Raw genomic sequence first — 25898 nt, 5'->3', positions numbered from 1 at the left:
TTTTTACATCGAGTTCATGCATTCTATCTCAAAATTCGCAGATTATTTATAAAAATCCACCAGTAGCCGATAAATTGTTATCGTATCCGAGACTCAGCTTCTAGGTCGTCACTTTTTTACACCAACATTTTTTCCGTGCAGGACAACAGTATACTCGCACAGGAAAGGAAAGGGGTTAAAGTAAGAAAATGAAATAAATCTAAATTTTCGAGGATCTGTTTACAGTATTTTATGTGCCAAAATCACGTATCTGTCCAGACTCGTATCTCTTTTCGTTCTTACGAGATTAGGCATCGTTCAGACTGATGCGATGGTCCAGGAAGCTGTGCAGTACCGATCGTTGTTGGCGTTTTATGGTTGCAACGAAATAGGTTCATGCGGGTCAGGGGTTGAAACGAGGGACAGGAAGTGGCACAATAGAGTCACGTTGCAACCGAGGCATACGTATTTCCGAGTCATACATATCGAATAATGCTGCCAAGTGACAAGAACTATTCGCAGTACGGACAGAGAAGTTTAAATTTTTTTCGTTACTGGAATATGAATGATGTTACACATCCTTTTTTTTGGAACATAGTTCAAGATTTAAACAATTCAATTTGGAATTCCGAACTGAGATCGATTTAAAATGATCTCGTAAATTCCGAATAGATTACAAACTTAGAGCGTGATCTGGAAAGATCCTTTATAAATCCGACCTGAAAGTAATTCTAAATGAGCATAGAAAATTAATGACCAAAAACAAACAAAAATGTGGCTGAACTCGGAAATCCGAATAGATTTCTGTAATGAAAAAGCCGAACTGGTTCTACAATGTAAGGTATTTGTACAGAAAAATATGACGAACTTTTTATAAAAAGAGTGGATTTTTGTATAAATCTACTTAAACAAATATCGAATGTCGGGCTTTGATATTTTGTTATTACTTAGTATTTCGGCATTTTAGTATGTATATGTATCTATGAAAAGTTCTAAACGCTAACAAAATAATGAAAAATCCAAAAATTACATTTTTCGGCCAAACTATGCAATATGCGGTAAACGATAATGAAACGAAAATTGTGCATTTTAAAAAGATCTACAAATTTGTTATAAATAACTTTTTGATAGCATGCCTATTTTGTATTTTATTCGTGAAAAACGAAGCGTGACCCAGGCGCGCTCAAACTTGCAAGCGTAGCGAGCCGCGTCCGATGAGAATGTGCCCGCGAGGCGTGCAGATTTTAAAAAATTTATTTAGCGTTTGAAAGTAAAATACAATAAACTAGTATAATTTAACGGATTTGTTATAGAGCGATTTTCAATAGTTGGATTATCAATAAAGTTGATTTAATTTAGAGACAAGGTAATACCTGAATGGAAGATTTTCCTAAACTCCCGCGCGTTTATCTAATCCTCCAGGTTTTTAGCAAAAACCTTTAAGAAGAATATGAATTAATTAGCTAATTTAAAAATTACATTATTTTAATCAATTTCTTGAAGAAAAAAAATAAAGTACAATATACAAATCTTCAATCAAACTTATGAACTTAAAACCTAATTGTTGGCTAAAGAAATTATTTTTGAAATAATTTTTGACCACGTCCCTCCATTTGTGAAGATTGGTATGATTTTTTGATCCTGCCCCGTCCTTCTTACTTAAGGTTTTATAATTTTTACTTAATATATAAACAATTATTTTCACTTCGAATAAGGTTTCAAATTATTATAAATATTTCCAGTGATTTTAAACGATTTAAATAGATTTTCAGGTATTTCAAAGAGATACAAAGTATGATAACGAATTACAAAACTTTTACGGTACTCAAGGAGATTTCTAAAGCTTTTTAAGAATTTGATCAGATTTGAAGGAATTTTAAAAGATTTCAGGATATTAGAGAAGTTTTAGAGTATTTTGAATGATTCAAAAGGATAACGAGAGGATTCGCAGATTTAAAATGATTTAAAAAGATTTAAAGTGTTTGTACAAAATACCTAGTAACATTTCAGAGAGATAATTTTCCAAGTGACATTACAAGATTTTAAAGGGACTTGAAAGAGATTAATCAGATTTCAAGGGATTTAAAGAGATTTTGAGATATTTAAAAAAAATCACGGGATTTTAAAGGATTTAAAATAATACCGAAGTATTGTACCAAATTTTTAAGGATGTTATGGAATTTTAATAGGATTTCGATGATTGTAATGAATTCCATAAGTTTTTTCAAAAATTTCGCGGAAATTCAAAAGATTTGCGTAGATTTAAAAGAGTTTTCCTCACCTCATCTCGCCTCGCCATGGAGTTTGTGCGCTACTTTCACACTCGCATTGAACAAACCAGCCAGTTTCAAGGAATGTAATTATTATTAATAGATATTCTTAAATATTTTAGCACCATATTATAATTAAATCAGTGAATAATCCTACAAGCTTGATTAATCATTTCTTGAATTTGTCTCTAGTCACTAAAATTGAACAAAAATTCAAACCAATTTTTATTTTATCTACTTGTGCTTTAAATTCAGTGCATATTTAGGTGAATTAATGTGGGTACTATATTAAATTAAATTTAAACCGCTTCAAATTTCTAACTTTTCAAGTGTAATTTTTGATTATCAAAAAAATAAATGAATTTTTTACCAAACAGTTGAATTTTTAACCAAACAAATTAACTTATTACTAAAAAGACAATTTATTAAAAAAATGTATTTTTCAAATGAAAAAGTTCAATTTTCAAACAAATAGCTAAATTTTAAACAAAGAAAGGTCAATTTTGGACCAACAATAGTATAGTTCAATATTCAGTAAAGAACATTATTAAAAAAAAAACAGATTTATTTTTAAAACAAATTAAATTGAACTTTTGACTGTGTAGTTTTATTCTGAACGAAGAAGATGAATTAATTACGAAAATTATCAATATTTAATTGAAATATTCAAAATTTTAAACCAGACGATTTATGTTTGAGCAAGAAAATTAATTCCCTACACAGAATTATGATTATTTAACGAAAAAGTTTAATTTTGAACTGAAAAAAGACCAATTTTCAACCAAAAAGCTGAATTTTCAACCAAACTAATGAATTTACAACTAAAATGATGAATCTTCATCTTGAATAGATCAATTTTAAACAAAAAGATGCATTTTAGGAAAAGAATTCAATATTGAACTAAGTAATTTTATTTTCAACTAAGAAGATGAATTTTCAACTAAAATTATGAAGATTTAAATTTATTCCTATTGGGCTAAAATCCATTTCTTTTTAAATATTTATTTCTAATTTGTGAAAAAATTTCTAAAACCTCACATCAAATCATTTAAGACATTTTATTTGGTAAGGGCCGCCACACCAAAAAATATACAAAACATTTGGTATTACGTCGGAATTAACTCGTAGGGGTTGTGAAGAAATGAATCACCATCTCTGCGTAGCTTAGTGAGTAACAGCACCGGCCCGCAATGTGAAAAACCTGGTTTCGGATCCCAGCGGAGCTTCTGAGAGCAATTTTTTCACAATTTATAAATAAAAATCATTGTAAAAAAATATTCATTTTAGATCAGTACGCATAAAACAATTAACATCAAATTATTTAATACATTTTACCTAGTCAAAGCCATAAAATAAGCAAATGGAATAATGGAATTTGAAATAAAAAACATGAATTTTCAATCAAAATGATGAGACTTCAACAAGAATGATTAAATTTCCAACAAAAAGATTAATTTTCAGCTCAACAAACAAATTTTTAGTTACAACTAAAATAGTTACATTTTCAGTGGAAAAACCTCATCTTGAGCCGATGAAAAAATTGATTTTCAAGAAAATACCTCATTTTACCTCATTGAATTATTAATTAAAATTATTAATCTTTGACAATACAAAATTATTTTTGAACCAAAGAGTATCTTTTAACTAAGTAATTAAATATTCATTTAAAAAAGATAAATTCTGAACAAAAATGTATTAGTTAATATTTCAACCGAAGATTAAAAATTTTCATACAAAAGAATGAAATTCAACCAAAAAGATAGAATTTTCAACAAAATACATGATTTTTTTCAGATTTCCAGGTAGGTTACATAATCTGAAACTGCATAATAGTATAAAAAGTAATTTCAGCAGCCAAAGCAGGTTTAAATGAGCACATTAAAAAAATAATAATTAGAAAGAGGAAACTAAAAAAAAAACAATCAGAATCTAATTTATGTATATTAAATAGCGTCTGTGAAACTGCTTAAGTTGAAACCACGCATATAATCAGTATGACAACGTTTTAAAGACATCTGGAGTCAATTTTACCCCATTAAATTAATATGTCATTTTTCAGATATATAGCTGATAAGGTCTCAAAAACACCAAACTCTTGCTGTCAGTCCAGTGTCTGGGGTTGCCTTTAAATAGCCTTGGACTGAAATCGGGGGGATCGAACGTAAACAGTCAGGGCCGACTGAATCATTTCCAATTGGGATGCATGCTATCGCACAATATACTTTGACTCAGTACTCGCGCACTGCGACCCTCCCAAAACGACTGCCGCAAATGATCTCGCTCTACTCCCCCGAGAAACTGTGTGAGCCAGCAGTTCTAGGTAGGCCGAGAACGGGGTGACAGAGAGCGAGAGATTGGTATATTTCCAGACTCCCTCCCCTGTCACAATTTCCTTACGTAGTGATTGGCCGTTCCCTGGCATGATTTGAAAGTTAAGAAGCGTACATAAAACGTGTTTCTTGTACATAATTCAAGTATTAAATGCTAATGGGTTATAGAATAACGAGCGGGTGTTCGGAGGGTAAGATGGGGGGGGGGGGGTGGAAGAGTTTGCTCGTTAAGCGATATGTGACTGTGTGGGGAATGTGGTATCGTTGATAGATAATGCACTGGAGTGAAAACGACCACACGACCAGTGGTGTGGGGTCGTTTGCTCGCCTGAAACATAGTCAACGGAAATTGAATTAATTTCACGCGAATTCCAAACCGGTGCTACCACAAAGGAAGCTATTTAAAAACCACGCGAGAATACAGTTCTGCCGATAATTGCAACGCACATATCCTATTTCCTTGAATATTTTCATTTCTGCTTATATCCTTCCCTTCCTTTTTAAATTTTGTATTTCATTTCATTTTTGCCTTACCTGTATTTTTATCATATCCATTCCTGTTTTTTATTTGCCCGAAGTTTTTCTAGTTATTCTTTTCTTCCAGGCCTGTTTTCTTGTTTCTATTTATTTGTTCTGAAACATGTCATATTTACTCTAATCTCTCTGTTAAACCTTCGCTATTCCTCTTTTCACTCACTGTGCCATTTGCGTTTCATTTCATTAACGGATTTTCACTAATTAATTGCGTCATTCCACGAGAATTGTGGTAAAATCTGGAATTAATTCCAGAGAAAGCGAAATAGCTTGTTACTGAAAAGATACTTCGTTCTATATTAATAATATTTCAGGACAAAAATGACATTCTCATATTTCAATTGGATTGTTCAAAGTCAATTTTGGTTTATTCAGGTGAATAGATTATTTTATTCAGAAGATATGATTCTGAATGAAGGAATTATTATTGATGAAAGAAATTTAATTATGGTTTTACATAAAAGGAAATTCTGTAGAGAAATAATAGATGCTTTGATTTTATTTAAAACCAGAAATAAATAATGATTCTTATCGTTCGGTTCAGCTACCAGCATCCGGTAAGCTTGAGACACGGCTTACAATTGGCTCTCCAAATTCTATTCCTTGTCTGAGGCACATTGGCTCTTTTTTCGACTTTATATTCGACGTTTGATAATCGAATCTTGTACGCCACTGTGGCAGAAAGCCATTTCCTGAGATATTTCGCTATATCTGGAAATGGATATCAGGCTTTTTCACAAAAATCGTTCAATGGAGTTGCCGTCGATTCGTATTCGGAATGTACCGAATATTATTTTACAGAATTCGGTGAAATTTTGAACAGAACAGTCGAATGAATTTCGAAACAACATTATCGTCGGAAATTGTCGGTACGACAGGCGGGAGTATTATTAAAAATCACTACTAGATTTAAAAGTGATTACTCTTTAAAAAAACAAAAGAATAACTTTTTCAGAACTCGATCGAAAGCTTTTAAAATTCCATGTCGAATGGCCCCCCAATAAATCTTTCTTTGATCTTTTGATAAGAATGTATCACGTGAGCAGTTTAAACAAAAATACAAGAATTTTTTTAAATTTTGTACCTTGACTTCAACTTGTGGTAGGACCTAGAAAAGTTGTAGTAGAAATCTGAAATTGGTAACACACAATTCTTGAAACTTTGTCTTTAAGTCAATTTACTAAAAGTTAAAAAATACTGAAGGGTTTCCAAAGTATGACCGAAAACATTCAGGAATATCTTTGCTGCATTATAGCAGTTATAACTCAAGAAACATAGGCTTCGACATTTTTATTCATATCTAAGGAACCCATGAAGTTTTTCCATGCTTCATTGGCTTCAATTGAAGACAGGACATCACAGTCCAAGTGCCATATAAACGAATTTTTTGCAGTTTTTTTAAAACTTCTTAGATATTATATTCTCTTAGAATGTATGAAAATATATGTTTTACAGGTCATTTGACGTTGAATTTTATTAGCCTTTCAACGGTTTTGTAAAAAAGTTTCTCGTTCCTATTTTGAACGAGTAAGCACGTTTCAAGGTCAGCAGTGATTTTTAATACTACGCGCGCTAGTCGTACCTACAATTTCCGACGGTAGCGTATATCTAAAGTTAAAAATAAAATGAGACTGGAACTCACCTGTAGGTAACCTCCGGAGCAGGTTGTTGCATTTTCGAGTACGCCGACTTTAAACTTTTTGAAGCGAACCCGCAGGATCCAATCACGAGGAGTGCCACGAAAAGCACGAAAGCGGTACCAGCAGGTGAGTGGTTTTCCCCATGTCTTTGAAGTAACGGCAGGACTTGAAACATCTTCATAAATGTCCACTGTTTTGTTACAATGATCTCGCTCAGCTGAAATAAAAAGACCCATCATTAGTATGCAAAAAAATTTTGTTTTTTAAATTAGTTTTGGAAGAGTATATCAAGCGCCATTAAGAAAGTAGTTCCTGCTAAGTTAGGGTTCTCAGTTCAGAGTTCATAATTACTGGATTAAAGATCAGATGGTAAAGGTGAGTGATCCAAGATTGTAGGTTAAAGTTCAAGTAAGTATCCTTCTTTAAAGGTCAGTTTTCACGGGTGAGGTGCCAAAGGTCATGGGGTTCGAATCCCGTAAAGAAGAGATATGTTTGCAATCTGAAGAATATGAATTTATAAAACTAAAAAAGAAAGTAAGGGAAACCATCCTGCAGTGAATAATGACTTATAGTCAATTGGAAAACTTACAAAAAGGTTGATTTCTTTTAGCATAACATTTCAGCAAGGAAACTATATTGTCTGACGAAGTATTATTTTTAAAAACGGGAAAAAATATCGCGTATTCTTTATTCATACTTTTTATGTAAATGAAACAATGTACATAGAAAAAGGTGTTTTTTCTTTATTATCAATATTCCCGGTAGTGAACCGCCGTTAAATAAAAGAAAACGCAAATATATTTTCTCGAACTATCTATAGACTTAGATACTTTTGAAGATATACCAGCCAATATTTTTTATTGTCAAAAATTCAATTTTTTAGCAGTTCAGTTGACTTGTAGCCTATAATATTTTTCCCATTTATATAAAGATTTCAGGATACATGGATTAGATGAATTTCAAGTTTTATTTCTTGAGATATTCCACTTTCTATGTCAAAATTCGATTTTTTAGCATTTAAGTTGACCTGGAGCTTAGACTATCTAGGACGATATCTCGTAAAACTTGGATTCAATCATTATTTAAAAAAATTTTGCACTTTTAATTAATAAATTTCGATTTTTTAGTACACAAGTCTACCTAAGACACTATCAAACAGATTAGTAGAAAATGTTCCACATGACTCCATTAGATGAATATCAAGTATTATATTTGGCTAAATTTTAATAATTTACTCATTTTCAGCATACTCCTCTGTTACAAAAAAATCGATATTCTAGTAATTCAGAAGATCTGGAGCTTACACTATCAAATCAATTTTTACAAAATTTTCAACAAAAATCCGCTAGATGAATATTTAGGAAAATAGAATTTTTAAATTCTCTTATATTATTAGAAAGAGTATTTTTTCTAAATAAAAATTTGCATTGAAAAAGAAGTGAAACTTTACCAAAAACATCCAGAATGCAAAATTTTCCGCCAAGCAAAAAATTTATCAGTACAATTAACACAAGTTGTGAAATGAAAGCTTGCAAATTAATTGTAAGAGATACCTGAATTTTAAATTCTTTTTGGATTGATAAAATTACATTAATGTTGGAAGTGCGTTAGAAATGGCAAATTAATTTTTATTTTGTTTTTATTTCAAATATAATTAATAAGACACGGAACTTTCAGGTTAATTAACATTGTTTTTAAATAACGAAAAATAGGAATATCGATTATTTTTCTTCTTACAACTAACTTCAGTCAATGAAAATAAATTGAGTGTTATCAAATGATAAGGCTATTCAAAGAATTTTTCTTATTTTTAAGTATATTTTTATGTGGGAATAAAGCTAACACTCACATGTATTCTAAGTGAGAATACGATTTTTTCCGGGCTTCAACATTAGGTTTTTTTTATCTAATGAAGACACTTTAAGTGTAATTAAATTTTCCAATTTTGGTATTTATTCAATTCGAGCTCGGAATGCTGCAGTTAGCCTTTTCGTTCTTCCCAAAAGAAATCCTATTTTTTTGGGGGATGTGAAATGCATGAATAAAGTGTTTTTGGAGGTTACGAAATTGTTGCTGACATACGACCAGTGAGTGATAACCTGGATTGATTTCTTTATTTATTAGAAACTTAGTTAAAATCAAAATGTAAATGCAGGCTTCCTAAAAAGTAGCATGCTTCAATATTAAATTGCACATAAATATGTCCGGGGAATTTTTTGCAAAGCAGTGTATAACAGGTGTCATTAACACTTCCACTCGCACGAAGCACACAACATATCAATAATTATTAATAAGCAATACAGACATTGCTGCTATTATGCTTTTAGTGTTAAAAAACAATTACTTCATTTATACTTGCAAAAAAAATCGCGGTTGAAGCGTTTCCAACAGTGAAAAGCTAAATCTTGTACTCTTAAAAAATAACAGTGTCACTAACGGGGGTCTTTGTCTTAATTGGAAACGAGAAAAAAAACTTGATTTTGTAATTTTGCAATTCATCGTGCAAAAATACGTGTATTTAACAATTAAATCTTAATATTTTTTAAAATACCTCTTTTTATAGTAGGATATACATAATTAGTGAAATTTACTGTAATCTTGTTATTAAACAGATTATTCCTTTAGCGTATAAGATTTCAGAGAAATGATATTGTCAATTTGTTCAAATTTTCACCCAATTTTTTAATGAACAAAGATGTCAAAATCGTACAATTGACTTCGTCTAATAAAAACATTTATTACTGCTAATTGACTAACTTCGTGATATTTTTTAAAAAGAATATTCTATTGAATATGTAAGCTTTGCCTAAATAAGAAAATCGTTCTTAATTTTTGCAAACTAATGCAGTTAAATACTATTACATTTTGTCTATCTACTGAAAGGTAGTTTCTACTATATACTAAAATAATATATAATAAATCTACATTCTAAAGGCAGTAATCAGTGCGTTACAGCATTCTTTTAATATAACAAAAGAGAAGCTTAAATGTAAATTTATTCCTTGGATTTCAACCCATGGAGAATTAATTTGAAAACAATAGTCTATTGTTTTAAAGTTTCACAACTGCGAATGCATTGTACTTACCTGCCTTACGATGTGGGATAAAACCCAGAGAATATTATAAAATCCCTATAATATAACATATTATATGTTTATGTGCGGAAATAAAAAAAGTTGGCAATGTAATATACATGAAATATTATACACTTGTATTTAGAGGAATATTTTTTTTTATACAGGAATTTATTGAGTCTACTTTTTGCAACAATACTTTATGTCCCATTATTTTTAGTTTAAGTAATATCATTGAAAAAAATTGAATTAAATTTGCAAATCTCACTTATTGTTAAATACAAGACATTTTTAAAATCTTTCTCTCATTAAAATATTGTAAAATCCTGAGAGATAACACGAAATACATGAAGTCATATGAAATTTCTTTTAAACCTGAAAAATTCATTAAAATATCTTATTGCGAGCCTTTAACATTCCTTTCAATTATTTAAATCCTTAAAGAATTCTTAATTCTTGTGCATATATTCAAAATTTATAGAAACATTATCAAATTAAAAAAAAAAAAAAATTAGAAATCATCAATCTTTTATATCAAAATATTATCATTAAATACAACAAATTACAATAATAAAATGAGCGCGTATTTCTTAATCTCGCAGTCATTATCTTTATACTTATTGTAAATAATATGAGTAGAAAAAAATGTATCTCGATCTGAAATGCTTTTTATTCTATTCAATATAAAAGCGGATACAGGGTGTCCACTCAAACTTCAAATGAAAATTTCAGGCTATTTACCAGTTTTCCAGGTAAAAAAAATACGTTCTTGACGGTTGACGTTTAAGCGTTTATAGTATTAATCATTTAGGACCAATTTCTTTATTATATCATTTTAAAAGGAAATGAACATTTCATAACACCAGGTTAAACTATATAGTGTAAATTTTCCACGAAAATAAGGGAACAATAGAGAAATAAATTGTTTAAAGAACCTTATTAATGTTGGTACCATATTCCAAAGCTTTCAAGTTGAAATATATTGCGTTTTCAAGAAAATTTGTAATTTTCAGCTAAAAATATGTATTTTCAATTAAAGAAAATGAATCTTGAATAAGAGAGTTGAGTTGTAAAGCTGAAAAAAAAAATTTTTGAGAAATAATTTGACTTTTAAACCTTAAAAGATGAATTTTCAAGAAAAATGTTAATTTTCAACTAAGAAAAATGAATTTACAATTAAATTGTTCAACTTTCGAGTCAAAAAAAATTACTTTTCTAGTAAAAGATTCATTTTGAATCCAAAAGGATGAAATTCTTATTCAGAAAGATAAGTGATTAATAAAACAGTTGTGCTATCGACAAAAATGTTAACTTTAAGAAAATAGTTGAATGTTCGAGCAAATAATTACATTTGTAAGCACATAGTAAAATTTGTAACTAAAAGAGACGAATTCAGGACTAAAAATATAATAGTAGACATTCAATTTGCAAAAAATTAACTTTCGACCATAAGATATAAATTTTTGACCAAAATCAATTACTTTTCTACCATAAGATGATTTTCCAATGCAAAACGACGAATTTTCTACCGCAAAAGACAAATATTCAAACAAACCAGTTACATTTTTTTCTAAGACGATGATGTTTTAACAAAATAGTTGAAAAATAAATTTTTTTGAAAGCAGGGAAATAAGAGGAATTCTTTAAAAATAATCTGAAATGTAGATTTGGCATTTCCCTTAGGAAATATCAAAACATACGAGTATATCAATTAAGATATAATTAAATTAAAAATGCTAAATATAAAATGATCTTCGATATTTTGAAAAATATGACTGGTAATATTGAACACAATGGCAAACGCACTTTTTTCGAAGTGTGCGACGATATTTATTGCAAAAGCTATTATTGTTTTTAAATATATTCTCTTGGACTTGTGTTAGGAAGTTGCAGGAGATTCTGAAATTTGCAGCTTTTATTCGACTTATTAGTCAGGCAAATTTACATTTGATATATTCTATCTAGAAAAATTGAAAAGTATTTCAAATATCTGTTTTATTTCAGAAAAATATATTCACAAAGAAGAAAGAGAATGTTTACAAAATTATTCTGTCTTTATTTTAATTATTATTTGCTCATAGCTAAAAGGGCAAGGAAAATTTAAACATTTCAGAAAAAACCGCAACTTTTTAGCACTTATGTGATAGTAGATAGATATAAACAATAATTAATTGTTCAAAAAACTATGCATGGTAACTTCATTATTTATCACTTCAATAAGTAAAAATCTGCCCGCCTCGCGGGCACATTCTTATCGCGCACTGCGCGCGCGACTCATTTCGCTCGCAAGTTTGAGCACGCCTAGGGCGCGCGACGGTTAATTCTCGCGCTTCGCGATCGGATATTTATTTTTTGCATTTGTAATGCTTCAATAAAACTTTTTAAAATATCTCTTTGAGATGGCAGTATTTTTATGCGTCTTGATATTCTGAATTTTCTGCTTAATTAAGTATGGTCAAAGATTAATTTTGTCAAAGCTCTGTAGGATTTTAGGTACACATGCACATTATGACACTCGCGCTGCGCGCCCGATTTTTGACAGACATTTGTAAACAGGTTTTGTTGAATCTTTTTTTTCTCGTAACTTTCGTCGTTTTTCCACACATTTTTTTATTATTATTATTTTCAATGTTATTTTTCACGAATAAAACAAATAGTACGCGTGCTATCAAGAAGTGATTCTTAACGAAATTGTAGATCTTTTTAGGGTAACAATTTTAGTTGATTCATCTTTTTTCGTATCCGACATAGTTTGACCACAAAATGGAATTTTTTATTTTTCATTATTTTTTGTGCAATCAAAATTTGAATTTTCGTTTTTCCAAAAAAGGCCAAAAATTTATTATGATAATCTTGTAAGGATTTCAAAAAGCAACGTTTTTCTTCTCTTGACTTTTTTTCAAATCGTGCTTTTTTTCGCTCAAAATTTTTATTTTCGGTTGAGTAAAAAAATTTTGCAAATGCTGTAACTCTGAGAATTTTCTTTTTATAAAAAAAAAGTCACGAAGATAAATTTTTTGTCCTTTTTAATACTATAAATATCCGTACCTAGAATTTTCAAATTCGGAAAAAGGTGGTCTCAAAAATTTTCAACATGCGCTCACTGTTTTAATTTTCATCAAAAATGGCTGGTTAACGAACTCGTCCTTTCTTTTAGGACCTAAAAAAAGTGTACCAAAGATGGTTTTTATTCATTCATTTTTTTGAGAGTTTTCAGGTTTTTCTAACATTATTTACCTTATTCAAAAATGTAGCTATCAGTATAAAGTGGTATTTTTTTAAACAAAAACCATTTGCAAGAAAAAAAACACAAGAAAATCATAATTAGTGCTAAAAACGCACAAAACCCATTTTTTCACTTATGGGGGTTTTTTGGGGCCCTGTAAAACAGTAAAATAGGCTTATGGAGGTAATATTTAAAAACAATTCCATGGCTAATTGCGAAGAGAAATATTGAGTTTCAACTTGTTTCACCTAATATAGATGATTATGAATAAAATGTACAAAACATTTACAACATGTACAAAAATTTATTCTCTGTGGATTCGAAAAAGTTTTCAGGCGATATGAAATTTAAAATTCAAGATTTCTAGGAATGCAAGTCTATTTTATAGACAATAATCTATTGCTTTCAGATGACAGATTGTATTTTTATAAAATTTTTAGGATGCTTTCTCATTCCCGCTTCTTAAAATTGTTTCCTGCTTAGTTTCTTTTAGTTCTTATGATTACGTTATACTTAGTTTTGATGCAGACGATTACATAATACATTTCAGAGGTCATTCCAGTGAGAGTGCATATTATCACTCAACCAGATAATACCCCTCGTCTTCTCATCACAAGGTGGTGGTATAGCTATCTTAATGTTCAGTAGTAACAGGCTGTCTGACATGGTCCAACTGCAGCTCATGAGAAATACAAGTTACGCAAATGGCGTTGGGAATTAATTCGACGCATAATTGATATTAATGCATCTTCAAGTGGATTATTTAATGTTCTATGAAAGTAATTCCTTTCAAATTTATTAGGGAGAGTTCAAAATAGAGGCCGGAATTTTCTAATTCGACAGTGAATATTTTTTAGAGTTAATTTGTTTACATTCTGAGACTGGAAACTTCAAGGTTTATGGGCTCTCATTAGTTTAAAAACTCTGATATTTCATATGAGTGAAGTATTTTTAAATTCTGGATATTTTGTTTATAAATCCATCAAATAATAATAATAATATTTAAGAGTTTATGACTTAACACATAAATCCTTCCAATAAAAAATGAATATTTTGGAAGCTTGTAATAAATATGAATAATTAAAGGAATCTATATTATCATCAGAGGCAGTTACCATCGATCAGTGTAGATATCATTCTACAATCCGTAAAAATAAAAATCGACATAATCAATCAAGCTAACTCATTAAATAACAGAAAATACTTAACGTCATTTCAGACTAGATAGAAAATAATGTTTTTAAATTTAAAAATTAAATTTGTTTGAAAGAAGATTTATTCAACTCTAATAAAGCTACCAGAAAAAATTAAGTTATTACATAACTATGAAGTCATTTTTAATGATGCAATCATTTTTTCGCCTTGAGTTAGAATTTTTTGAAAATTCAAAACGAAAAAAGTTCATTTTCAGACCCAAAACGGTCTTGCGGTCTCTAAAAATCCTATGAAAAATAAGTCCGAGAAGTGATTAGTAAGCAACATGAAGTAAGGGTAGGCGCAGGCTTGAATAACAAAAAAATATTTTGTAGCCAATTTTTTCCGATTTTTTAATACTTGACATATAATATAAAACATGGAAAATTTAACTTTTTTTCTCAATTTGGTCTCTTAAGGGCTTCAATTTGAGTCATCCCCGAAGAAAGACTGAAAGCAGAGCTTTCAACATAGGTTTCTAAAAAAGACCTTTCTCTGTTTTTTTTATTTCATAAAAACCTATACAAAACTAAAACATAGACAATTTTTTATCTCATTTCTAGTCTAAATAACAAAATTTTCCCCATTTTTATTTGTTTAACTCCTTAAGAGGCATTATTTCTCAATTGTGCCTTCTTAAAAACCAAATTTGTCCCATATTGGACCTTCAAAAATGAAGGTCAATAATAAACTTGACTTCTTCCATATTGAAAAACATGTTTTTTGACATTTTTCATAGGATAAACGGAAAACTGCAGTTTTCCCTTTATATAAGTGGAGATTAAAAAATAAATTTTAATTTTTTTTATTTTTTATTTTTATTTTATTTTTTATTTTTTTAATTTTTTCGTTTAATCAATGAAAAGTAAAAAAACATAAATATAGAAACTGTACTACATTTTTTTCATCAATATTAGAAGAGTTACAAATCGCCGAAACAGATGGTATGTTCTTTAAAACCATTCATCGCTTATTTACAGAAAAAAAACAATAAAAAACCTACTTTTTAAAATAAAAACTGTTGTAGAAAAATGAATTAACTTTCATTGGCGATAAAAACAATTTAAATGTGACCCTTTTTGTATAAATAATCAAATTTCCATAATTTTCCTTATTTTTCGTATTTAGATTTTACACAGAAAGCAGATTTTCCTAAAGATTCCCATTTTATTTTTTACGCTCTGCGGTCGTGTTTTATGGGATAAATAAAAATCTTTATTGTAGCCTAAATAGTTTCTTTAGGCCTAAATATTCCTCATTTCTATTATATCGTATGTTTTTTAACCACACATATAAAAAAAATAAAATCCTAAATATAAAAATTTGATTCTTTATCTCAATGCCACATGCGACGAGTTTAAAATTTGAAAATTAAACAGGAAGCAGATTTTTGCAAGGTTCTCACTATTTTTCTACGCTATACAGCGATTACTTTATGGGGTTAATTGAAGATCTCAAGATCGTAGTTTGAATATTTTTTTACGCAAAGTAAGAGATGGATAGACGCTAGGGCGAAATTATACGGGTTTCCCACGATAGTCGTTTAAATCTTCCACTCCCATATTTTCCTTCCCTACTCCCCCTCCCTTATAAAACTTCTTCCCCCTCTCTACACTTCCACACTAGTACATACCTTCCCTACTTCTCTTCTCAAACCACAAATTACCCTCCCATAATCACCCGCACTATCTTACTAGATTTTTCATCACTTCCCCTCACTACCCTCCCACTTTTCAAATCGATTACCTTACTTCTCCTTCTTAATTTCCTTATTTCCCCGACATACAATTTCCATCATTCCCCCTGACTTCCTCCTCTTCCCTACCCCTCATTTCTCCTAAAATCCCCTCCCTCACCCTCCTATAATTTCTCCTATTTCACCTGTGTCCCCACCACTCATTTCCCCTACTAATCATTTTCTCTACTTCCCCTCATTTCTAGTACTTTAATTACCTAAAAATTAAAGAAAATTCAGAATTCATATCCTATTCCATAGTTTATAAAGGGTATATCATCGTATACTCGTATCTGTTTTAGTTAAACCGGAACCAAAAACATGCGACATGCGATATTCAGCTAAAAAAAATTAACCCAGTTTTCTTCGAGTCAAGAGGTGACTTCGAACGTGTTCGCGCATTTTGGAATGGGCTTTACCTTGTGGAGCACGTCCTAGATGATGTTGCTGGAAGAGCTATTTCCACCACCGGGCTCGGATCTTATTACGCGATATGTAACGCCACGGTCCAATTACACGGAACCTCTCACCACTGTAAACGTGCGTGCGCATGTCAAATTTGGGTTTAATGGAGTCTAGTTTGAAACCCTTGAAACGGATATTGTCTCTCTGTGGTCGATGTTATTTTATTAGGTGCATTAGATTACATGTTGGAACTCCTAGAGCACATTTCCGCTATCGTCCAGTTGTGTACCTCTAACGATTTTCCTCCCACGACACGGCGGAAATAGGGGCTGGATATTCTCTATTACAATTTTATTGAGTATTTTATGATATGTAATCGTTTTAATTTGTCCTCTATGAGAGCATAAATTTTAATTCTACTTTGTAACAAAAATTATTCATTTAAAAATGAATTATTAAAATATATTAAAAAACACAAAATAATTCTGAATGAAATGGGGACTTGTAAAAAAAGTAATATAAAAATAATGATGATAATGTGACTGAAATCATCAAAAATGCTACTTTTATTTTGAATTTTTGCCTCTCTCTTGGTATCGATATGAAAGTCTCAAGCTTTAAGCAAAAAAGTAACAGAAAAAACTAGTTAACTTTTGAATTTTTGCCATTTCCTAAAATCACTATTAAAATCATAACTTTTGACCAATAAATTGGCTGAAAATACTATTTTCATGAACGGATAAATTGTATTTAATAACATATACTATATTTCACAGCTTACTTTCACAGTTTACTACCGGGAATTAGAATTTTCATATGATGTTATACCTTAATGATATGATAAGAGAGAAAATTTGAACATAGCACTCTCTAGTACTATTTTTAAATGATAAGATTTACATGGACCATGATCAAGAAAATACTACGAAAAAATGGTAAAAATTTGAAAAATTCGATAAATCAAATTGTTTACCATTTTACATTGCAATAACTGAAAGGTGAATTTATATACTGACGCGTATGATTTCCAAATAGTAAAATTTACCATTTAGAAATCGTAAATTTGACCAAATAGAAAAACCGCGTTTTATCACTTGGCCGGCGCTGAAAACGAACGCGCATTTCCTTCAACGCCAAGGACACAAAGGATTGCGAAGAAAAGAACCGTCAAATGCTGGAACAACAATAGTGCCGCTTTTCGTTTCGAAAAAGGCGAAAAAAGTGACGCCGTTAATCGAATGCTTGATTAGGATTGATATGCAGGGTGAGGGTTAGTGATTTTTAATTAGAATTCTGTAACTGCAGGGATTACAGTCTATGAACTGTCCCCTTGCGTATTCTCGTGTTTCTGAAATTCCATTTCTTTTACTTATTTTCGAAAAACGTCCTCTTTTTCCCCCTTATATGTTAGAGAGGGTCTTCTATTTTAGAGCCTAATATTTAATTTACTTCAAAGAAGGTGTACAGGATTTTATTAATTTTAAATCCTTTTTAAAGTTTCCAATGGACTACGGATCTTTTGAAAAACATAGCACAAAATTCAAATGCATTTACCTTCTTAAAATTTTTTTTTGCAGATCGGAAAAATATTTATCGCCTAATTTTCTCTGAAAAAATACATATTTCATCTCCGAGAAGTTCTGCAATTTGAAGTGTAGTACTTTGTCTGATTTGAAATGAATTAGGTTATATTTTGTAATAAGAACTAATTGTTTAAAATATTTTCTTCGTATACAACTGCATTGGATGCACATATATATTGTATTAATTTTCAATAATATAAGAAAATGAACATTTTGCAATATTCTGGCAGAATTTTGAAGGTAAATTTATGTAGAATCGCAGCAACTTATGAGCATAGTTACTTTTTGTAACCTAAGCTTCTTTTGAAGAATGCAAGACAACATGTTTACATTTATGCTGATAAATTGCTGCAATTCTATATAAATTGACTCTTAACATTAGTATGGCGTGACTATCCAACAACCAGTAAGAGCTAAAAAGTAATCAGTGTATCTGCGGGAAAAAACTACAGATTCTCTATAACTATTACTGGTTGTTATAGTTAATCACGTTCTATCTAATTATTTTCATCAATTATATTATCTGTGGGATTCATTAATTAAACTTTTTCTCACGCATGGGAGACTTTTTGAAACTTTACATTACTTAAATCACTTTTCGAAATAACACTTCTTCATTTCACAATTGTTAGAACATCCTAATCTGCATGGCAAACATCAGCACTTCTAAATAGTAAATTTTGTGATCCAAAAAGGTAATGTTAGGATTATTCAAATGTGTCAAATGTAATTTCAAATAGTGATTTTCGTCACTCTCTTCAGGTTAGAAATTGCCAATACAAGTAGAATAGTTTACTATTTTAAATAGCTTATATTGTTTCCTGTTAGTAAATGGCACTGTGCTCTATTTACGAATGGAACTGTACCACTTTCACAGAGAATAATATTGTATCTTTACTGACATTGAATAAAAACTTGGTTAAAAAAATTATTTAATTTACAGATTTTAATTTCTGTCATTCTGTATTTTGCAAATGTTTCTTTCTCAATTCTGATGCAATTTCGAGCAGTCTGATATTTCAATTCGAACACCGTCTCGAAGGGTTACAGGGATTTCAAATTTTAACTTTTCTTTCCAAGATTTTTTTGTAGACATCGACATCACAGTCCAAAATGCCCTCAAGACAGTGAAAATAGAGAGAATTTTTACGGGACTATTTGAATTAATTAATCTAGATAAAGGCTGTGTCTAGCCGTTCCGAAAAATTAGTGGATTTGGAAAAGGGCATAGCCTAATTGTCCTTGAAATTTTAGAAAACTCCTTTAATTCGTTCAGGAGAACAAGATACAGCCTTTAATTTTACCAGAAAATACAGGAGATGAAATTTCATAAAAAAGTTGAATTTTCAATGTAACAATCAGATTTTGTAGAATAAAGTTTTCTTTCAAACCGGAAAAAATGAATTTATATCAAAAAATATTATGATAGACTTTTCAAATAAAAATGGCTGAAATCTCTTATTGGGTTCTATTAATTTATTTCGCATTCAGACGAAAAAACAAAGGAAAGAGCAAAATTAGGAATTTTTAAAAAAGGGGGAAAGAGGAGAATAGGGTTATGATGTAGGGGTTTTCGATCAGTATATAAGTGTACGTGGAGGGCAACTACAAATTCCCTGAAAGTTACTTAAAATTCACGTCCCCCACGCCATAAGTTTTAATATTTAACCCTCCGTTTACATACTTCTTTTTTCCATCTTAAGTTTACAGATGGGGGCTTTTAAGTCCTTTTCAGTTTTTAAATTGTTTCCGGCTTTCACAAAATTTAGTAAAATTCAGGGTTATTTTGTTAAGTGTCTACTACATGATTTAATTGTTGTCAGGGTCAAACGTTTGAAACTTTTTAAAATAAAAATTGAAATTTGGGAAAAAAGAGAAAAAATCTATGTTTGTTAAAAAATTCATAGTTTTAAAACAAATAAATTTAATTAAAAAATCGTCGCATGGTTTGAAAGCTTAGACTATGAACTTCAAAAAATATAGGCCCGTTGGTGGCGGCTTCAAATAGTTAAATTATTTAAAGACCTGAAAAATGAGAGTATTTTACAGTGATTCATGCAGGCAATTCCATAGAAAAAGTAGGATATTTAATGTTAATCCATATTTGTTGTACAAAAAGAGACCATAATTACATGGAAACTTTATGTTGCTCATATAAATACCCGAAGATACCAAATAAAGCAAAAAATTCATGTTTACTAACTGGTGAAAACACAAAAGCGGTTTACAGACCGGGTCTCTTATGTCACTGTACGCACTTTCACCATGCACCGCTCAAAGGTTAACTGACAAACTGCAGAGCCACTCACTACCTAGATTTTTAGAGAGGGGAACCGAACTTCCATATTTTCTCAAAGGCGAGAAATTCCAGTTTGAAAAAGCGTTTGTGCCTTAAAATCCCCTTTCTGTAAACGGAAGGTTAAATAGAATGGTCACAGCTATTATAAAATGTACCTAAAGAATATTTGGAGACGTAAATAACAATTTGTTCGCAATAGAATTAAAAGAATGAGAGATAATGGTTTCAGAAATACTTTCCTTTCAAAAAGGAGATAGCTAATACAAAAAAATGGAAAGTAACGGAAAAGTGACTAGCATAAAACTACAAAATACTGGGGAAAATAGTAGTAAAGATATGTTACAAGTTCCTTTTCTCAAAAAGTAATAAAACTACTAAAAATGTATAAAGAACGTAACTATCTTAGTAACTTTGTTGCAAGTAACCTGTTAATACCCAACACTGGTGTTGAATTACAATGTGACTATTAAGGGGGGAAGAAGGCTCAATGCAAATTTGAATTCTACTCTCCAAGACCTTTTCACAGATACCCATATTGCTAGGATTTTCTAGCAGTATGGAAATCCAGAAGAGTAATCAAGGGGAAAAGTTTCAAGTTTAGGAATTATAGACAAGGGGTTCAAAGTTCAAGGCAAAATGCTAAGGGTAATAAGTCGAGAGTCACAGGCCGGAGATGAGGAATAAAAAGGCAGAGAAGAATGGCGAGGACAGCAATTACACGAGTCAAGGGTGATAGGCCAAAGGTGAAGAATTATAGCTAGGGAACTACTAGCCAGAAGTTAAAGATCTTGGTACAAAGGTTAAAGGTGATGGCCGACAGTTCAATGCGCAGATGAAGTGACAAAAGTGTAGAGCTGAAAGGGGAAGGAATAAATAGCAAGTGTGAAGGTTCATTCACAAATGATGAAACGCCAAAAATAAGGGGTCATGTGCATGGCTTATTGGAAGAAAGTAAAAGTTCAACGGTCAAAGGTTAAAGATAATGGGTGTTAGATAGATGTCGCTGATGGGATGACAAAAACAGAGGTGAAAGCTGAAGGGATGAATTTCAGAGGTCCAATATCAGAGGCGAAGGATCATGCACCAAGGAGGAGAGGAGGAGAGCATCCCAGGGGCTACTGAGCAGACAAGGTCACAGGTCGATGTGGAGCATTATAAAAGTAAAATGGAAAAATTTGAGGCCGAATCAAGCCAAATAAAAAAATTTTAGTTAACCTAAGAGATCAAGTAAACTTGAAAGTAGAATCATTATTTTGGATTAGCTTGAATTAAGATCTAAATAAGATCTGATATTTGAGGTTAGTTCTAGTTTTTGAAATTAAAAAGAAGAAAAGAGAGATAAAAAGAAAAGAAAAGGAGACACCCGTGGGTAAATCCTAGTGTCTCTGAATCTTCTCGTTTATGTGGGAAGCAGACCAATATACGTCTTTTAGAGCCAGAAGGAATGGGAACCAGAAGTTTGGAGCACATAATCGATATTCGGCCTTCTTGTTACACACCGCTCTCTTACGTGCCACCGCTTGTAGTTCGGAGCCAATGGAGAGGCAACGGAAGTCGACAATTGGATCCTACCAGGCCGGAAAGCTTGTGAAGAGGAAGGCGACGAGGACCAGCCTATAGAGTATAGAGTATAGAATCAGCCTGGCATGATAATTTTTATTTACTGCAGTTCAAATCGGAATATTTGTTCAAGCGATGTTCACAAAACTTATACTGAGTCAAATCGACGGGATAATTTTAAAGAGGTCAAAGTTCTCACAACTTCTTGAATGGATTCGATGATCGTAAAAACCAGTCTCTTCGAATGTTAGAGGAAGGAGTTGAAATCTGAGATGCAAAAGTGCCTTGATATATTCTGTTTCATCTGGTGTCTTAAATGTCGTTTCTTTAAACATAAGAAACTGTTCTGAAGTAAGGTGTTTAAAAGTCTATGTTTTTCTGGTCGTGAAGTTTAAAAATTTTTATTTTCTGAATTTATTGTCTCAGTGTGAAATATTTTACGATATGATTGTTAGAAAAATGGTAATTAAGGTCCTTAACTTAGTTTACAACAGTTTACGTCATAATTATACTTTAATATCAACATTGTGTTTCAAATTTTGAAGCAATTTTCAATCTCTATTATGCTGATACAGTTTAACGCTTTATCAGGAAATGGGAACAGTATGATATTCGAGTGTTTTTTTTATGAAGTAGAAAGTGAATTTTAATTACTGGCCGATAACTATAAAACTAATATTTAAAATATTTTATATGCAACTACTTGAGACACAAATCTTTAAGATTTAAGTGATTCATTTAAAAGTGTTTTTAAAACAAAAGCTTTTTCTTATATTTAAGAAATCGTTACTTGAACCTTTTTGCTTGAACTTTTTTGCTTTAACTCAAGTACAAATTGTTTAATTTTAAACTACTATAAAGAAATTGAAAAATCATTCATTTCAGATAACTTTTTTAAATCAAAAAAGTTATTACTAAAACAAACATATTTTTTCTAATTATAAATCATAGTCGACTCCTGAAAAACTTAAACATTTGAATGCATGATTTTTGCAGTGTTGCAGGTAATCATTAATAACTTTCGTTTAAACAAAAATGTTAATTGTTTATTCACTCTTAAGGTCGTAAGACATCATAGAAAATATTCTCTGTGCGGTTTATTAAAATATTCTAAAAATTGGCTGATTTACGGCAAGTTAAAGTTATAAAAACAAACAAAATAATATTTTCTATAAACAAGGTTTTCAGTTATACTTCCAAAAACAGCAAAAGGTTCAACTTCATTGCCTTCAGGAAAATATGCTAAATTAAATTTTCTATATGGGTATGTACTTTTAAAATTAAAATTTGAAACTTGTTTGAAAAAATCTGCCCGCCTTGCAGACACATTCTCATTACTGGCTGCGCTCGCGGCTCGCAAGTTTGAGCGCGCCTAGGGCGCTCGACTGCTTTTTCTCACGCTTCGCGATGGAAAATATATATTATAATATTCCCCACACTTGTGCATAGACTTTTTAAAACTAAAGGTCAAAGCATCGATAACAGTTATTCCGTGATTGTGAATTCTCTTTTGTTAAAGCTGCTTAAGCTTTAACGAACACATTCGCATCACGTATTTCATGTTTAGCACTCGAGTTTGTCCTTGAAATTGTATATAATTTCCATAAATATATATTATTACAATTAATAACATACATTATTATTGAACAGACGTAGTTTCATTGTTTGTTTAAAAAAAGATTCGCATTCTTTAAAAAAATGTTGTTATTAAACATTTTATTGAAACTTCTCTCGTTTTTTCATAAACTAAATTTGCTAATTTTCAATGTTATTTTTACGGTTTAAACGTCACACATACTGTCTACACAGCAGCCTTATCGTTTTTTAACTACTTAATTATATCCCTAACCTCAGTGGCAAAGACTTTCTCGATTGCATTTTCTATCGCATCGTTTTCTACATCTCAGTTATGGTGCCCTATTGCTTCAGCTCCTAATAATTCACTAAATTATTATTATTAATGAGGGGTGGGGACGATTAGTTTTAACCAAGAGTCATAGCTGGTTGATGTTTTATGCTGAGAAGGTCACCAACCTTTAGCAGCGTTGTGTAAGATCTTTGAAATACTGTGAAATTATCTTGTAGGACATTCAAAAAGCAATATTTTTCTTCTTTTCACTTTCTATCATATCGTGCGTTATTGGGATTAAAATGTTCATTTTCGTGTTTTTTTTTTTTGAATTTTGTAAATGCTATAACTCTGGTAATTTTTGGTTTTGTGATGCAAAGTCATTTGGATCAATTATTCTTCTTTTTGAATACTATGAATATCCGTACAGAAAATTTATGAATCTAGAAAAAAGTGGTCTCACAAATATTGAAAATGCACTCACTTTTTGAATTTTCATCCAAAATGGTTGGCTAACCAACTTGACATTTAGTTTAGGAAACGAAAAAGTGTACTAAAGGCCAATCTAATACATTAATTTTTTTTAAAGTTACCGTGCTCATAGACAGGCAGACATACATACAGGCAGACATACAGACACATTCGTAAAACCCTGTTTTTCGGACTCAGAGGGTCTGAAAACGTGAACATTTAATAAGAACGGGGATTTCAAGTTTTACATAAATCTAATACCTTCTCTGATGAGAATGTAAAAAGTGTTTATGGGTCAATGCTCTTCAGCGAGAAAAATTTTTACGAGGTTCTAATTTGGTCCATCAATTACTGATCATTGCAAGATGTCTCTAATTACACCAAACTCCAATTTAAGCAAGTCAGGCGGCGCTCACTGTTTATGTTTCAATCCCCCCGAAATCAGTAGAAGGCTATTTGAAGGCAACCTCCGACACTGGACTGAAAGCGAGAGTTTGGTGTATTGTTCGCTTCTTAAAAGTTAGCTTGACACATGACGCTCGTGTCTACGACAAAGAAGTACTAATCAGGATTCTTGTAAAAGAGAAGAGGCATAAAAAGAAGAATAGATAAACCAGAAATAAGAGGAATGAAAAAGAATCGGATATAGGAAGAACGATTTAGAATATTCCAATTAAACCCTAGTCTCATTTCAAAGATTACCCCCTGGATATTTCATTATTCACCTTTATCGAATCTCTCCTAGCAGAGCTTCAGAGATAGTCACGTTCGGAAGTGCAAGTAATTGAATTAGCTTGCAGGAGATGTAAACTTAGATTGAGGCGAGTTACACTGGTCATATAAAATGGAGCCATTCAGGAATTACTCCTTGTTCTTGGAAGGTCGGACGGAGCTGACTGCCTATTAATTAGCACCCTGGGATTACAGCGATCTTATCTTTGAAGAAAATTGCGAAAGGGTTGATCCTCTTCCTTTATACGAGTACTGGCGAGTTTCTCAATGGATATTAACTTAAAGGTTAGAAGAATGCCTGGAGCTTGTACCTATTTTTCCTAAAAGCGATGTTTGAAAGTTTACAAACGACGAAGTTCCTTAAAGAGGTAGCGCCCACTTGAAGATATATGTCCCCTTGCTCCCGATTCTTGCAAATTACAAGTTTCAGAATTTTTAGATAGATAATTCAGGAATTTTAAGTGAAGTTTAAGTAGCTTGAAACTGCATTATCCTACATTTATTATAATTTTATGAAAAGTATGACAGCATAAAACTCGAGCATGTTTAATAACTTTAAAACACAAATTTCTGACAATACTCTTATTCTAATCTGCAACTTAATAAGGGAAATAAAATATGATTGAGATCTCTAAGAATCGTAGATATCGAATAAAATATGTATAAATTAGAAATCTCAAAATTAAAATATTTCACGCTTTGCATTTTATTCCTCATTAAGTACAAATGATCCCAGCTATCAAGGGTCGGCAGCAGCACTCTTGAGGTTCGCTCGCTGCGTGAGGAGAAGTGTGGTAGAGGAGGTCGAACAAGACGGCGATTAAAGTGGCACCGCCCAGCCCCGAGATTCTTTGTAAAAGGCACTGAAGTGTAAGGCGCTAGCGAAATGGTGGGGATATACTTCTCAGGTATCTCGGTCCGATTTGGGATACGCCCGTTTTCCTTGGAGTGCTGACTTCTTGTAAGGAGGCATTCAGAAACTACGTGACCAATTTTGGCCTGTTTTTACTCCACAAC

General features: G+C 31.2%; 2 protein-coding genes across 2 annotated transcripts in view; one reads left to right on the top strand and one right to left on the bottom strand.

Annotated features, from left to right (window-relative positions):
• LOC117170517 overlaps positions 1 to 25898 on the bottom strand; it is a 287337-nt gene that overhangs the window by 149760 nt on the left and 111679 nt on the right. The window contains exon 3 of the mRNA XM_033357292.1: positions 6756 to 6970. Coding sequence (XP_033213183.1) covers positions 6756 to 6970 — 215 coding nt within the window. The remainder of the gene's footprint in view (positions 1 to 6755; positions 6971 to 25898) is intronic.
• Positions 8749 to 25898, top strand: part of LOC117170520 — a 100203-nt gene continuing 83053 nt past the window's right edge. Inside the window, exon 1 of the mRNA XM_033357297.1 lies at positions 8749 to 8840. Within this exon, the coding sequence (XP_033213188.1) occupies positions 8791 to 8840 (50 nt within the window). The 5' untranslated portion in view covers positions 8749 to 8790. The remainder of the gene's footprint in view (positions 8841 to 25898) is intronic.

Source organism: Belonocnema kinseyi, chromosome 4 (genome assembly GCF_010883055.1).
Source record: "Belonocnema kinseyi isolate 2016_QV_RU_SX_M_011 chromosome 4, B_treatae_v1, whole genome shotgun sequence".
NCBI classification, from domain to species: Eukaryota; Metazoa; Arthropoda; class Insecta; order Hymenoptera; family Cynipidae; genus Belonocnema; species Belonocnema kinseyi.
The sequence above is the reverse complement of the archived record's forward strand: the minus strand, read 5'-3'. Positions and strand labels throughout refer to the sequence as shown.